This window comes from Stenella coeruleoalba, assembly GCF_951394435.1.
Source record: "Stenella coeruleoalba genome assembly, chromosome: 3".
NCBI lineage: Eukaryota > Metazoa > Chordata > Mammalia > Artiodactyla > Delphinidae > Stenella > Stenella coeruleoalba.
This window is the reverse complement of record NC_137148.1, coordinates 164,069,925-164,087,179: the sequence shown is the minus strand read 5'-3', so window position 1 is coordinate 164,087,179 and position 17,255 is coordinate 164,069,925. Positions and strand designations below refer to the sequence as shown.

At 38.0% G+C, this 17,255-nt stretch overlaps 1 protein-coding gene across 1 annotated transcript; it reads right to left on the bottom strand.

The window, feature by feature from the left end:
- Window positions 1-77: 77 nt before the first annotated feature.
- On the bottom strand, window positions 78-12,256 carry LOC307184960 (uncharacterized protein; the record flags this gene model as incomplete). The annotated part of the gene is made up of 5 exons (XM_079918703.1): window positions 11,593-12,256; window positions 2,794-2,920; window positions 2,529-2,589; window positions 562-2,138; window positions 78-139 (listed from the first exon to the last, which is right to left on the bottom strand). Exons 1-5 carry the CDS (start codon window positions 11,593-11,595, stop codon window positions 78-80), a joined length of 1,830 nt encoding a protein of 609 aa, XP_079774829.1. The 5' UTR covers window positions 11,596-12,256.
- Window positions 12,257-17,255: the final 4,999 nt, after the last annotated feature.

Genomic DNA, 17,255 nt, shown 5'->3' with positions numbered 1-17,255 from the left:
AAACAACTCTTTCATACTGAAGGTTTTCTGGAACATTAGGCATGGATTACTTTCCATCAAGTTATCTCATGTTACCTTTATACCTCTTCATAGGAGTTTTCACGTCTAAGGATGTGGGCCAACTGAAGTGTTTCCCAAGCTGTTTACAAACAAGATGTTTTATCTAGTGAACCTTTTCATGCCTTCGTAAATTACTGTGATAAAGGAAGGCTTTTCCACATTCTTCACATTTATATGGTTTCTCTCCAGTGTGCAGTCTCATGTGCCGTCGAATGCTTGACAGAGAAATGTAGGCTTTCCCACATTCCTGACATTGATAGGGTTTCTCTCCAGTGTGAGTTCTTTCATGCACTTGAACATAGGTGGAACTGAACGTTTTCCTACATATTTTACATTCATAAGGGTTTTCTCCAATGTGGGTTCTTGCATGATTTTGAAGAGAACTGTGAGTACTAAATGCTTTAGAACATGTTTTACACACATATCGTTTCTCTCTAGTGTGAGTCTTTTCATGTCTTTGAGAAGAACTGGTAACAAACAATGCTTTCCCATATTCCTTACATTCATAGGGTTTTTCTCCAGTGTGATTTCTTTCATGATTTTGTAAACCTTTTTGAGAACTAAAACTTAAACCACATTGTTTACATTGATAGGGTTTCTCTCCAGTGTGACTCCATTCATGGATTTTAAGAGAACTGGGATTAATGAACACTTTCTCACATTCTTTACATTTATAAGGTCCATCTCTAGTGTGTGTTATCATGTGATATTGGAAGGTTTTGTACCATGTATAGGTTTTCCCACATATTTTACACTCATAGGGTTTTTCTCCAGTATGGGTTCTTTCATGCATTTGGAAACCTTTTTGAGAACTAAAACTTTTACCACATTGTTTACATTGATAGGGTTTCTCCCCAGTGTGACTCTTCTCATGTATTTTTAGAGAACTAGGATTAAGGAATACTTTCTCACACTCTTCACATTTATAAGGTCCATCTCTAGTATGTGTTATCATGTGATATTGGAAGGTTTTGTGCCAGGTGTAGGCTTTCCCACATTCCTTACACTCATAGGGCTTTTCACCAGTGTGGGTTCTTGCATGATTTCGAAGAGAAGTGGCACTACTCAATGCTTTAGAACATGTTTTACACACATACGGTTTCTCTCCAGTGTGATGCCATTTGTGTATTCGGAAGGAACTGAAATAACTGAAGCCTTTACCACACTGCTTACATTCATAGGGTTTCTCTCCTCCGTGACTCCTTTCATGTGCTCGAAAGGTTTGTTTACATCGAAAAGCTTTTCCACACTGTTTACACTGGTAAGGTTTCTCTCCAGTGTGACTCCTTTCATGGGTTCGAAGAGAACTGTGGTATCTGTAGGCTTTCTCACAGTGTTTACATTGATACGGTTTCTCTCCTGTGTGAATTCTTTCATGTGTTTGAATGCTTTCATGACAACTAAAGGCTTTTCCACACTGTTTACATTCATAGGGTTTCTCTCCAGTGTGAGTTCTTCCATGTACTCGTAAGGAACAGTAATAACTGAAGGCTTTGCCACATTGTTTACATTGATAGGGTTTCTCCCCAGTGTGACTCCTTTCATGTATTTTAAGAGAACTGGGATTAACAAATACCTTCTCACATTCTTTACATTTATAAGGTCCATCTCCACTGTGTGTTATCATGTGTTTTTGAAAGGTTATGAGCCATGTGAAGGCTTTCCCACATGCCTTACACTTATAGGGTTTTTCTCCAGTATGAGTTCTTTCATGTTTTCGAAGACAACTGAGAGTACTCAATGCTTTAGAACATATTTTACATTCATACAGTTTCTCTCCAGTGTGACTTCTTTTGTGCATTAGGAAGGAAGTGAAATGATTAAAGGCTTTACCACAGTGCTTACATTTATATAGCTTGTCACTGTATTTTTGAAACTTTCCCGGTTCACGTTCAATGTGACATTTCATGTGTCTAGTAAGGGATGAACGATCCATGAAGACTTTTCCACATGCACTGCACTCACATGGTTTTAGTCCAGTAGTTTTCTTCTTCAGACTGAGAGATGGAATAAGGCTGAAGTGTTCTCCACAGGAACTATTGTCTTTACGTTCAAAGAGTCTCTCTACCATAGGACTTCTGGGAAAAATGAAAAGCACATTTCTAATGATTTCTTTATTGATCTTATATTTCTTGTATTTATTATGATTTATAGGAATAGTATAGGTTTTCCACCTTGTGTGAATTGTTAGAAATTGAATATACTGAATGTACTGCAATGGGACTTCACCCTTCCTACTATTAAAAGTGATATTCAAATATAGGGTTTATTTATAATATTTGCAAGTGATCTATTTTGCAAACACCTAACATTTATGTCACATTTAAGAAAATGTTTTTGGTAGAAATTTTCTAAGAAGAACTAAATTTGAAGAAGGGGCTATTTGTTTTGTTTGCTTGTTTTAAAAATTTCATAATTTACCAGGATTCTCACTTGAGACAATGCTTTGTATTGCGAGTGTGACTTACCTTAGGTTTCCCCCCTGGTTTTTGTACTGATCTCCAATGTCATGATATTCCCATGTTTTTCCTAAAAGGCAGACCCAGAAAAATTATTCCAAAATATTAGAAATTAATAAGAATTATTTGATTCTATATCCATTGTTTAGGGTGACCAAGCCCAGCTGATATCCCAATATCCTCCCTTCCCCAATTCCACATCTTAGAACAATGTCAAGTAGCACAAAGCATTTGTTCTCTAACTGACTAGGTGAAAGAATGTCACCATCCTTACCTACTGAGGCCAGGTTCCAGAAGATTTCCTGCATCACATCTCTGTAGAGTTTCTTTTGTGAAGGATCCAGCAAAGCCCACTCCTCCAGGGTGAAGTTCACAACCACATCCTCAATAGCCAATGAGTCCTAAAACACCCAAAATATGTGTACAGTAAGATGCATGAGACTGACAGCACTAGGCATCTATATTCCATTTATAGTAAGGTTACTTATGAACCTGTTGTTTCCAAAGAGTTATTCTATGACTTGATCATGAGAAAAACTTATTCTCTCCATGCTTCCTCATAAATTTAATGGCATCATGAACATACGGAAATTATTTACACATTATTTCTGTGATCACATGATAACTTATACCTCATTAATGGTAGAGCCCAGAGATTGCTGGGAAACAACAGAAATGCTATACAAGTGAAACAAATATCATTTTAAAGACATTGATTTCGTGTGACAAAATTCTTTCATCTTCTCCCTTATTTTTTTTTACATCTTTATTAGAGTATAATTGCTTTACAATGGTGTGTTAGTTTCTGCTTTATAACAAAGTGAATCAGTTATATATATATATATATATATGTTCCCATATCTCTTCCCTCTTGTGTCTCCTTCCCTCCCACCCTCCTTATCCCACCCCTCCAGGCAGTCACAAAGCACCGAGCTGATCTCCCTGTGCTATGCGGCTGCTTCCCACTAGCTATCTACCTTACATTTAGTAGTGTATATATGTCCATGCCTCTCTCTTGCTTTGTCACAGCTTACCCTTCCCCCTCCCCATATCCTCAAGTCCTTTCTCTAGTAGGTCTGTGTCTTTATTCCTGTCTTACCCCTAGGTTCTTCATGACATATTTTTTCCTTAAATTCCATATATATGTGTTAGCATACGGTATTTGTCTTTCTCTTTCTGACTTACTTCACTCTGTATGACAGACTCTAGGTCTATCCACATCATTACAAATAGCTCAATTTCGTTTCTTTTTATGGCTGAGTAATATTCCATTGTATATATATGCCACATCTTCTTTATCCATTCATCTGATGATGGACACTTAGGTTGTTTCCATCTCCAGGCTATTGTAAATAGAGCTGCAATGAGCATTTTGGTACATGACTCTTTTTGAATTATGGTTTTCTCAGGGTATATGCCCAGTAGTGGGATTGCTGGGTCGTATGGTAGCTCTATTTGTAGTTTTTTAAGGAACCTCCATACTGCTCTCCATAGTGGCTGTACCAATTCACATTCTCACCAGCAGTGCAAGAGGGTTCCCTTTTCTCCACACCCTCTCCAGCATTTATTGTTTCTAGATTTTTTGATGATGGCCATTCTGACTGGTGTGAGATGATATCTCATTGTAGTTTTGAGTTGCATTTCTCTAATGAATAATGATGTTGAGCATTCTTTCATGTGTTTGTTGGCAGTCTGTATATCTTCTTTGGAGAAATGTCTATATAGGTCTTCTGCCCATTTTTGGATTGGGTTGTTTGTTTTTTTGTTATTGAGCTGCATGAGCTGCTTATAAATTTTGGAGATTAATCCTTTGTCAGTTGCTTCATTTGCAAATATTTTCTCCCATTCTGAGGGTTGTCTTTTGTTCTTGTTTATGGTTTCCTTTGCTGTACAAAAGCTTTGAAGTTTCATTAGGTCCCATTTGTTTATTTTTGTTTTTATTTCCATTTCTCTAGGAGGTGGGTCAAAAAGGATCTTGCTGTGATTTATGTCATAGAGTGTTCTGCCTATGTTTTCCTCTAAGAGTTTGATAGTTTCTGGCCTTAAATTTAGGTCTTTAATCCATGTTGAGCTTATTTTTGTGTATGGTGTTAGGGAGTGATCTAATCTCATACTCATCTTCTCCCTTATTATCCACCATTTATAGCACTCCATGAGGTAGAGGGTCAAATCTGCATGAGTTTTCAATGAATGAGTCTCCTGAGGAGAACTGGAAGCTTTTCCTCCTAGTCCTATCACCAAACATGAGAGTCCAGGGGGCCTGTAGAAATCAAACTTATACCAAAGCCCAGCTGGCCCCACTGTTCCAAAGTCTTCCAGCCCTTTAGAAGTAATTAGATGCACCTGACTGAATGTAAATCTTCTTGTGGGGAAGCACTGCTTTTAAGTTGTGTAATAATGATCATAGACTGTGTTCTTCCCTTCTCTCTATGTATAATTTCATACAGCTAGAAAGTTATTCTAAACTTAGAGCTCAGACCTGAGGAAAAAGGAATAACAACTTAGACCACAAAATCCCTCCACTCATGTGCCTCAGGGATTGTTCCAGCCAAACTGTAGAATACATACGGAGATAATAGCCAGAATAGCTCCTTCTGATCAAACCCTGTTCCCTTGAGGAAAAGGTTAAGAGCTACAGATTGCGAGTGAGTTCACTTAAGTTCCTATGGGTTGATGGTGAATTTGTCCATGATTATAAAATATGTAAAGGTTTCATCGGTGGTTTCCTCCAAAACAACATAAGGTCTCCATTCTGCAGTTGCAGGACCTAATGTTTCCTGAGCAGCCACGCTAGCTGCTGCCTGGCCAACTTACGTTCTGGAATTTATGAACCTAAAAGTTGTGATTTTCAATCTTACTAGAAGAGAATGAAAACATTTGAAAGTCTTCCTAGAGCCATGAGACAAATGTCTTCAAAAGACAAACTGGTGTCTCTGGAACTGGGAAAGAGAAAATAAAGACGTTTGAAAATATGCCACAAATATTCTGTTCTTAAGCGCTGTACTGAAAAAAAATGTTTCACCAGAGTGTAATGCAAAGACAAAAGGAACAAAACAGATAGAACACACTATCCATAAATCCTAGCATAACTTTTTCTAACAGAAGATTAAAAACACATATAATGAAAATAACTGAAGGAAAAGAGAGACAGAAAGAAACAGAAGATGTAAGTAACAATCACTGAGATTTTTCTAAAATTAATGATAGACAACAACTGTAGATCCATGAATCTCAGTGAACACTAAACATGAAAACACCTAAAAAGAAGACTAAAGTATATACTCTAACTAGAGAAAAATCAAATGCAAAAAGAACATATTTTAAGAAGCCAGAGGGGGAAACAGACCTCAGGTATAGAGAAATTAGAATTAAACTGGACACCTTTTCAGAAAACAAACAAGCAAGAACAGAGTGGATTGAAATGCTTAAAGTTCTGAAATTAAAACCACTCTAAGAATACTACATCAAGGATAATTATCCTTAAAAAACAAGGAAGAACTGAGGACTTTCTGAGACAAAAATTGAGGGAATTTGTCATTACTACATCTACTTTGAAACAAGTGTTCAAAATTCATAAGAAAGAATACAAATGATGAAGGTGGATTAGGAGGGGAATAAATAAACATCGTTAATATTATCATATATAACAGATAAGACTTTGTGTAAAATAATATTAACAACAATGACACTGGTAATGAAAGCCTTGTGGATAAGTAAGGTAAGACAGGAGGGAATTGAGAATAGTGTGGTATGAGATACTTGTACAACCAATGAAGAGATAGTATTACTTGACAGAAGATGTAGGCTAATTCTAAATATATACTGAAAACTCAAGGGCAACCACCAAAAATATTTTTTTTAAATGTGTAACTGATAGGCTAAGAGAGGATTAAAATGAACAATCAGGTAAAATGCTCAGTTAAAGCCAGAGAAGGTAGAAAAAAGGGGGAAGGCAAATGAAAGAAAGAACAAAGGCAACAAATAGAAACAGGAGAATGTACGGTAGATATTAATCCAACTGTATTAATCACCATTTCAATCATCAATGGTCTCAATACAAGTGAAAGACAAATACAGTAATATCAGATTTTAAAAACTGTAATTATATGTTGTCTGCAAAAAACCCATTTTAAATATGGAGACACAGGTAGATGAAAGGTAAAGGGATGGAGAAAAATGCACTATGCCAAAACTAATTTAAAAAAAAGGCTGGCATTGGTATATGAATTTCAGATAATGGAGATTTCAGCCCAAGGAAAACTCAGCGATAAAAAGGGGCTTTACATAGGGACAAAAAGGTCCATTCTCCAAGAAGGTATAACAATCCTTCATGTGTACATACATAGCAACAAAAGGGCAAAGTACTTAAGGAAAGACGTGAAGAATGCAGGGAAGAATACATGAATCCATTATTATAATTGTACATGAACACCCCCTTATCACAAGCTATAAATTTCAGCAGGCAGAAAATCAGGAAGGACAGAGTTGAACTGAACAAGCACCATGAAACAACTCAACTTAACTGTAACCTATGGAATGCTTTATGCAACAAGGGCAGAATACACATTCTTCTCAACTTTACATGGAACATTCACTAAGACAGAACACATTCGGGGATATGTAACATACCTTAACAAATCTGAAAGAAGAAAAATCATACAAACTATGCTCTTAGACCTCAAAGGCAATTAATCTAGATATCAATAACAGCAAGAGTTGGAGAACCTCTCAATGCCTGGAGATTCAACAACACCCTTAGAAATAATACAGAAGATCAAAGAAGTCTCAAGAAATATAAAATTTATTTTGAACTAAATGAAATGAAAACATAATGTGTCAAAGGATGTGGGATGCAGCAGAAGAAGTGCCTAGAGGGAAATTTATGCCATAAAACAAATACACTGGAAAAACACCAAGATGTGTAAACAATAACGTAAAAGCATGTACCTTAGGAAACGATAAAAAGAAGAGCATATGAAACGCAAAGTAAACAGAATAAAAGAAATAATAAAAATTAGAAAAAAGGTAACTGTGGGATATCGATGGAGAAAAAAAATTTTTAACTCTTGTTCTTTTTTTAAAAAAAAATATTTATTTATTTATTTGGCTGCACCCAGTCTTAGTTGCGGTTCATGGGGTCTTCATTGCAGCATACGGACTCTTAGCTGCAGCATGCATGTGGGATCTAGTTCCCTGACCAGGGATGGAACCCAGGCCTCGTGCATTGGGAGCGAGAAGCCTTAACCACTGGACCACCAGGGAAGTCCCTAACTCTAGTTCTTTACCAAGATTAATGACATTAATAAATATCTAGTCAAGATAACTAAGAAAATAGGGAAGAGAAAAAGTACAAATATCAGAAAGGGACAGAGGGTGAAATGAAAATGAAAAAGAATTTGATAAAATCCAACATCCATTTATGAAAACAAACTGCTAACAGAGGGAACTTTCACCTCCTGAGAATGAACATCTTCATGAATCCTGTAGCTAAATCTATAACATTTGTTTGTATAACATGATTATCCCTGTGAAACATCTGAAAGAATAAACAGTGAAAGAGATAGCTCCTGGAATCAATAAGAAACTGAGATTGAGGGTTAATCAGTTGCTTTCCTATAGACCCACACAAATGCATTCAACTGAACTTGGAGAAAGATGGCAAGGAAATTCAAATGAAAAGGGAATCTTTTAAACAAATAGCACTGGAAATAATGGATATCCACGTAAAACACATGGACACACACAGACATACAACAATGAATGTAGACACAGGCCTTACACATTTCACAAAAAATAACTCAAAACACATCATAGATCTCAATGTGAAATGCAAAAGTAATAAACTCCTAGAAAATAATACAGAAGGAAATGTAGGTGACTCTGGGCTTAGTGATGAATTTTGAAATATAACACCAAATGCAAGGTCTGTAAAAGAAAAAGGTATAATTTCACTTCACTGAAATGAAAACGTTCCTGCTCTGAGAAAGAAAAGTGTTAAGAAAATGAAAAGACAAGTCAGAGAGTAGGAGAAAATCTTTGCAAAACATTTATCTGATAAATGACTGGTATCCAACAGATGCAAAGAACTCTTAAAGCTCAACAGTAAGAAGAAAAACAACCTAATTAAAAATGGGCAAAAGATCTGAACAAACAGCTCCCCAAAGAAGATACACCAAAAAGAAATATGCTACATGAAAACATACTCCACATCAAATGTCAATGGGAAATTGAGTAAACAACAACGAGGTATCACGACACACTTATAAATGGTTATAATTCAAAATACTCAGAACGGCAAATATTGGTGAAGATGGGAAGATAATCCTCAGTCATTGCTGAGGTGGAAGGAAATTGGTACCCTAACAATGAAAGACAGGAGCTTTCTTTCAAAAAATATACTCTTATTATGTATAGTAAGATTCAGCAATTACACTCCTTGCTATTTGTCCAAATGAATTGAAATCTTATGTTCACAGAAAACCTGTATACAAAAATCTGTAGAGGTTTTATTCATAATTGGCAAGAGTTAGAGTTAAGCAAGATATACTTCAAGAGTCTAATAAATAAATGATCAGTGCAATGAAATACTCTTTGGTGATAAAAAGAAATGAGGTATCAAGCTTTGAAAATACATGGAGGAAGCTTAAAAGTATATTGCTAAGTGAAAGAAGCCAATCTAACAAGGTTATATACTGTACGGTGCCAAGTATACGAGGTTCTGGAAAAAACAAAAGCATGAGACCATAAAAATATCTTTGGCTGTGAAGATTTTTGGCTTTTGTTTTAAAGGAATTGAGGATTAGAGAAAGAGATGAATCAACAGGCTGAGCACAGAGTATTTTTACGTAAGTAAAATTACACTACATATGCATAAATGATGGACACATATTGTGTATTTGTCAAATCCATACATTACATAACACAATACAAAAGGTCCACACTAATACAACCTGTGCACTTTTAATGCATCAGTATTGGTTCAGCAATTCTAACAAATGTAGCAGTCCTACAAGATTTAAAAAACAGTGAATACTGTACGGATGGAGAAGGGTTATGTGAGAACTCTCTATAATTTCTGTTCAATTCTTCTCTAAACCTAAAACCGATCTAAAAACGCTGAAGTCTACACCAAAAGAAGAAGAAGACGATGACAGATCTGTACAGCTCACCCCTGAGGACTTTCTGATTTTTCCTTAGGTGTGGTGAACCATGGGTGTGCTTATCTACCAAGGCTGTCCCAATTGAGGGATGAAGGGCAGCAACTCTCCACCGAGTTCCAATACACCCTGACAATACCTCAGGGTGTACTGTCATCCTTAGTCTATGCACTTCCCCAGACCTGTGCATTCAGTTAATCCCAAGCAACTACCCAGGGAAACAAGGTGTTGGAGACAATGGCTCCTCCACCACCACAGCATGTTTCAAAGGACTGTAGAAAGAAATGTCATCTCTCCACCAGGAGGCATAAGCCAGAGGGCCAAGGTTTAGCTCCATTATATAACAAGTAGGTGTGAGTAGTCAGTCTGAGCTGACTGGGATGCTCTTTCCAGTACCAAAGCCATAACAGGCACCTCAGTGGAGCCCTCTATTTTTAAGAGATCCCAGTAGGTGGAGACAATTACAGCTTTAATGGCATATTAAGATGGGACCTGGGCAGTGCCTTGCATCAGAAGCCTATGGACAACTTAAGGCCCTCCTCCAGAGAGCCTCCCATCACTGACAGCGGGGTTAGAGGCCTCCTCATGACACTGATTGCTTTATAGAATTTAAGGAACTCACTTATGTTGGGTTTGAACTAATCTCTTTGCTGTGCCAAACTGAGACAGTGGGTGTTGTCCATCATAACCCAGAGGGTAAGGAGCCTTGTTGTAATAGATGAAGGGGTAACATTCTCTTAAAAGTTATTTTAAAAGTTTTGGTGAGCCTTCTGGAACCTCACCACCTACTAGCTGCTTTTCCCTGTCTCTTTTCTTTCACTTTCTTTGAAGTAATTGCTCTCTAAGTAGTGACTGTCTTTTGGGCTCACCTCATTCACAGGGTATAATCATCCTCCTACTCCCCCAGTCCTTCCCTCAACACTAATGTCTGGGCAAACCCAGCTTCAGTCACACCTTCACGCTAAACACAGATAGGTTCCAGCTCAGACATCAACCCAGGACCACTGGAAGGAGGGACCCATTCTCATATTCCTGCTCCCAAGGTACAAGGGATTAACAGAAACTGCCAACTCGGAGTTCTAAGTGAATACAACCCAGGCTTGGTGGGGTCAACAATGCAATACAGGGCAGCACAGCGCACAGGAGGAGACCCCAGCAAACAGCAGCTCACAGGGCAGGAGCCTCCAGGCTTTCTTACCAGCCCGTCCAGGTAAGAAGCACTAGGGGAAAAGGGAGGGGTGAGGCTTAACTTTCAGTAGTCAAACATCAAATACGCGGATCCCAAGTAATCATTCCAAGAACAAAAACTGTAAGGAAAACAGGCATTCGCACTGGATTGTTTGTGTATAAAGAAACGCTAAAAGGATGATGAAGTAGTAATCAAAACTAGTTATCTGAGGGTGGCTGGAGTTAACAGTGGAAGAGTGTAGGAGGATATGCGGGCAGGGAGTCCTGAGATACTTCCCTCCCTTAGGAGTTTTCTACAAAGGAAACTACTGCAAGATCTGATCCTTTAAACAGTAATGGATATAAACTTGTAATCCATAAAAAATGAAAACCTCCTTTCAAACTAAAAGGACAAGGGACATTATAGTTGGTCCCTCCACTATAGTAAACAGAATGGTCCCTTAATGACCCTCCCCGTGGTCAACGCACAATCTGGAAGAGACACGGGGCTGCGGGTGCAGAGTTGCCCAGAGAGGCTCCGGGGTCGGGCTGAAGACGCCACCCGCATGGACCGGATCCCGGCTGCCGGCTCAGCCCCCACGTTGCAAATCGGAGGGGACTGAGGTCCGCGCGGCGCTCCCGGTGGATTCGTGTCCGCAGACTCCGGAGTTGACCGCGAAGAGGCCGGTTCCGGACGCTTCCGACCACTCCCTCCGCCCCGTCTCCGCTCCCCGGGGCAGCACACTCACCATTGCGAGGTTTCCTAGGTCTTCCTGCGTCCTTCCCTCGACTCCAACCACCAGAGCAGGTCAGAGCGGAACAGAAGAGACGGAAGCTCTACCAGAGACCCTGAAGGGTAAGCCGCCAGCCCAACGCGGTGGGAAGAACCGACGTCCACGCCGGTGCGCCGCGTCGCCCCGCCCACCCGCCTCACCGGCCTCCTGATTGGACAGGTCCCAGTACCCCACCCCCTCATGCCTGAGTGACAGCCTGGGAGAGGAAGCCTGAGTCAGCGGAACCACTTTCCGCTGTTGGGATGGGACCTGTCCCGGCCTGGCACTTTTGGTTTGTGACAGAAATTTTTCCTGCCCCGGGATTGTCTCTGCTGTCTTTCGCAGCTCCTCGTGCACTGGGATTCCTGACTCAATTTTAAGACGGAGCTAGTACAGATAAGAGGATGGCTCAGGCCTGCCCTGCCTGGAACAAGGTTTTATGTCCTCCAGGGCTCAAGGGCTTGGTGTAAGGCTGGCTGTATGGCCATTCATGGAGCTGTGCTTCTTGTTAAGAAACGCAGACATTTAAATGTGAACTCATTATCTGTAGTAAAGGGCCGGCTCCATTTTCATCTTTGGTCCTTGACAGCGCTGAACCTTCCATCCCCACTCATTAAGTACTTAAGGTACCTAATCCCAGCGCACTTGGCTCTGGTAGGAGGTCTGAATCAGTCAGCTGGGTGCCAGGACAAATCTCAGTCAAACCACAGGCTGTGAGGTGTGTGCATTAACTTCTCAGGCGTACATTTTACACTGGAAGGAAATTTATTTTAGATCAGTGTTCCCTGTGTGCCTAGAAAACCTTGAAATGTCAACAGCTATAATATATATATATATATAAGGCAATTGTATTCCTATTTCCACTGACAGAAGAAAAACTATAAATTGTACTTAAAATTGGAATGCACCTAGAAACTCTTCCTGCCCCCATCTTTATTGAAATATAACTGACTAATAAAATTGCATCTAAAGATTAAAACATAATGATTCTGATACTTACACTGTATTGTATAATAGATATTTGCTGAGAAAGTGGATCTTAAGCATACTCACCATGCAAACAAAAATAAAGGTGACTAACTGAGGTGATGGATGTGTTTAACCTGGAAAGTCTTATATTCCCAAGAGATTGAAATGCAAACTGCTTTACATTGCAAAATACTTCATGCATTGATTTCTTTGAACAGCTTTATGGAGACATAATGCACATACTTTAGAAGGCATCTATTAAGTGTACATTTTAATGGTTTCCGTATATTTGCAGATACACACAATTATCACAATTTTTGAGGATTTTTGTTACTTCAAAAAGAAACTTTTCTGCCCTTTAGCTATCACTGCTAATCTTCTTATCCTCCTATTCCAATCCCCCAGCCTAGAAAACCACTACTCTACTTTCTATTTCCATATTCTGCTCTTTCATATTAAAAGAATTATATATGGCCTTTTGAAGGACTTCATTCACTCAGCATAATTTCTTCAAGAGACAACTATGTGTGAATATTGCCTTCGTTTTATGTCAGAATAATATTCTACTGATTGGATAAAACATGTTGTGTTTATCTATTCACCTGTTAATTGACATTTGGATGTTTCTCCCTTTTGGTCACTATGAATCACATTACTACAAAATTCATATATAAGTTTTGATCAAATATGTGTTTTCATTTTCTTGAGCATGTACCTAGGTGGGATTGATGGGTCATATGATAATTCTAGGTTTAATATTTAAGGATCTCCCAGACCTTTATCCAGAGCAGCTTCACCATTTTATCTTCATTCCACCCCATATGAGAGTTCAAATTTCTCCATGTATCCTCGATAAAACTTATTGCCTCACTTTTTAATTTTAGCCATCCTAATTGTTGTCAAGTGGAATCTCACTGTGGTTTTGATTTGCATGTCCTTGATGACTAATGATATCCAGAATCTTTTCATATGCCCTTGAACATTTGTGTAGTTTACTTGGAAAAATTTGTATTCAGATCCTTTGTCATATTTAAATTGAATTATTTGATTTTTATAAATTGTTATGTCTAGATATTTTCATTACAAGTTCCTTTTCAGATATAAGATTGGCAAAATTTTCTTCCACTCTGTGGGTTGTGTTTTCACTCTCTTGCCCTAAAAATTTTACTTATATTTGTAGTAATATACACATACCATAAAATGTACATGTTCACCACTTTTAAGTGTATAGTTCAGTACTATGTAATACACTGCCATTGTGAAACCAATCTCCAGACAATTTTCATCTTCCACAAACATGTTGAGATAAACAAATAGACTGCCAGTTATTTCTCCAGCAAAATATGGGTTTATCCAGGACGAGCAAAGAATTGTAATTTGGGATCTGCAACCTTGGCATGCAAGATCCCTGGAGCAAGGAGACGACTCTTTTAAAGAAGGGAAAAGGATGTTGGGAGGGCTATCATAAACAAAGAATGATCTGAGCAACTGAGGGTTCAAAGTACAGTGGCTTTTCATTGGCTGAGTTATGACAGTTTCTCACTGGCCAAGATCTTGAGGCAAGAAGAGAAAGCCCTCCTTCTTTCTGTTGGGCTCAGCTATCCTCATAGGGTGTGATAACTTCCCTTCTGGTCTCCTATTTAATTTAGGTTTCTGTTTATTAATTTTTTACATCCGTAAGACAACAAGTCCTCATTCTCCCATTGCCCAGCCCCTGGCAAAAACTATTCTACTTTTTGTCTCTAGGAATTCAACAACTCTAGGTACCTCATACCAATGAAACCACACAGTGCCATTTCAACAATGTTAAATATTCTGATCCAAGAAATTAGGATGTTTTCACATTTATCTTACATTCATTTATTTATGTTGACCATGCTTTGTAGTTTTCTGAGTATTCATTTTGTATTCCTTTTGCTAAATTTATTCCTAATTATTTTATTCCTTTTCATCTTATTAGAAGTGCATGTCTTAGCTTCATTATATCATTCCAAGTGTATAGAAATACACTAAAAATAATTATTATATTTTGATCTTGTATATTATCACTCTGCTGAACTCAATAATGAGCTCTAATACTTTAAAAAAATTCTTTAGTCTTTTCTGAATAGACGATATCTCATCTGGAAATGGAAATAGTTTTTCATCTTCCTAACCAATCTTTAAGCATTTTATTGCCTTTTCTTGTATAATAGTTTTGGCTAAAATCTCTAGTACATTCTCAAATAGAAGTGACAAGACCAGATATCCTTGTTTTGTTCCATATCTTCAGATGAAAGCATCCAATCTTTCATCATTAAAAATATTAGCTTTGGGTTTTCCACAGATGTTCATTATGAGGGTAAGAAATTTCTTTCTATTCTGAGTGTTTTAATCATGGTGTATATCATAGGTGTATATCACTACAACCTTCCCTTTTACTACTCCTTATGCTGCATACAACTGTCCTTGTATATTTCTCTCCTGGTTTTTACTTAATACTAAACACCATGGAAAATATTAAATTTCTTCTGCTCTTTAATAAAAATTGAAGTTGTTACTTTTATTTTCTAGGTTTCCAGAAAATGTGCTGGAAGTTTAAGCATATGGAAATGAAACCTGTGAATAGCAAAATGTGCTGTGGGCTTTGTGGATCATCGAAACGAGAGGCGTCCTGCTTAAAGGAAAAAACATTAAAAATTTCCCATATCTCCTTTTATACTCAATTATGATATTACATGAAATGACACAAATCACCAAAACTTATAGGCCTCACTTGAGTCATAAAGGAGATATTAAAAATATTACATAGTATACTAAACAGTAAATTTATATATTATAACTGAGGTACTGCTTGGTACCTCAGGAAATACATCAGTGTTTAGATAACAAGTAGGAAATGCAAAAGCTGTTCCAAAGGACCAGGAGCTGGCCTGTATTCTTTGTAAGGCCAAGTCTTTTCCTGTTGAAAAGAAAAATATCACACACCTCCTTCATCAAGGCACTCAGTGGCCATGAAGGACAAAGACATTTATATGGATATTTTGTAACACTATCTCTAAAAATGGTAAAAGATAAAACTCCAAATCATAAAAATGACCAGTACGTTCCTTTTCTTCCTAATGTGACTGACTGGGATGTCTTATGAAAAAACTTTCACTCTAATTCTCGTTTTTACCTTCTAGAAAACAACAATTATGATCACCAATGAGAGAAAAGTTTACCTCCTCACACCATTCAATACAGAAAAACATCTTGCTTGGTTAAATAGCAATCATATCCTCTAACAAGAGTCAAAATCCTATAAGAAGTCCATTTCAGCATCCTGTTGCTATTATACTTCACAGCCCTTTGCGGTCTGTGTTCATTCTTATTAAAATTCATTATACTCCTCCCCCTTTTTTTTTTTTTTTTGGTGGTACGTGGGCCTCTCACTGCTGTGGCCTCTCCCGTTGCAGAGCACAGGTTCCGGACACGCAGGCTCAGCGGCCATGGCTCACGGGTCCAGACGCTCCACGGCATGTGGGATCTTCCCGGACCGGGGCACGAACCCGTGTCCCCTGCATTGGCAGGCGGACTTTCAACCATTGCGCCACCAGAGAAGCCCCCTCTACTCCCCTCTTTGACTACAGGTGTGATCCTATGGGTCAGTGGCAGAGGGCACTGAAAAATTTTTACATTTTTGGTATTAAGAGTGAATGAGAAATGAATTTCAAATCAAAAATTTTAACTACAAAAAAGTAAAATTTTTCTGAGAAAAAAATACTTGAACATGATAACACTAATGCAAAAATATAATGATTAAATGAAGAAAAATGCAAATTTATCTGAATATCCATAATTATAATGGGTATTTTAAAATATATTCTGAGAAAAGATAAACCACAGTATTTGTTAGCATACGAAAGCTTAGGAAAGAGTTGATAAAATATCTATCCGAAACAACTACAGAATCATTTCTTTCACCAAAAAATGAACATACTTTTAATCATGTACAATCAAACATAACTGAAAACAAAGAGGGATTATATTCAGCTACAAGTAACAGAAAACACCCATATTTTTCTTGATATGAGGAAGGGGCTTATTCTCATATAGAAGGAGTGGGGTCAAGGCAGCCACTGCACAATGCAGCAAACTCCCATGTCATTGTTCATCGCTGCACCATTGTGAATGTCATGGTGAATCAGGAAAACATACTCACCAGCAATGTTAACAGCATAAGGTGTTTCCTACACAAGTTAGACATGATGAAGCTATAATCTACAGAAGAGGGTAATCAAACAATACTCCAAACCATGAAATTCTGAATTATTTTCCAAGTGGACACAGAAGGCTTCACAGAAAAATTCAAACTATAACAGATTTTGATGTAGAATTGTGAAGACATCAGAGGAAAACTACACTTCTGATAATAGAAATCAAACAGTTGGTGGTGGTTTTGAGGATACTCTTGAATACAAAGGCACAGAATCTGGAAAATAGGATGAAAGGTGGTGTCCTCAAACCTCCTAGATATCTGTCTCTCTCCCAGCGTGGTGGCTCCAAAATCTGAAGTATGCCTTCTTCTCATCTGCCTTTAAATTGTACACAGGTGATGCTATTGGTTAATTCTAACATTGAACCACAAAGGGGATAGATTGTGGAAAATCTAGGTCCTAATATTACTCACAGGCAGGATATCTCCAACT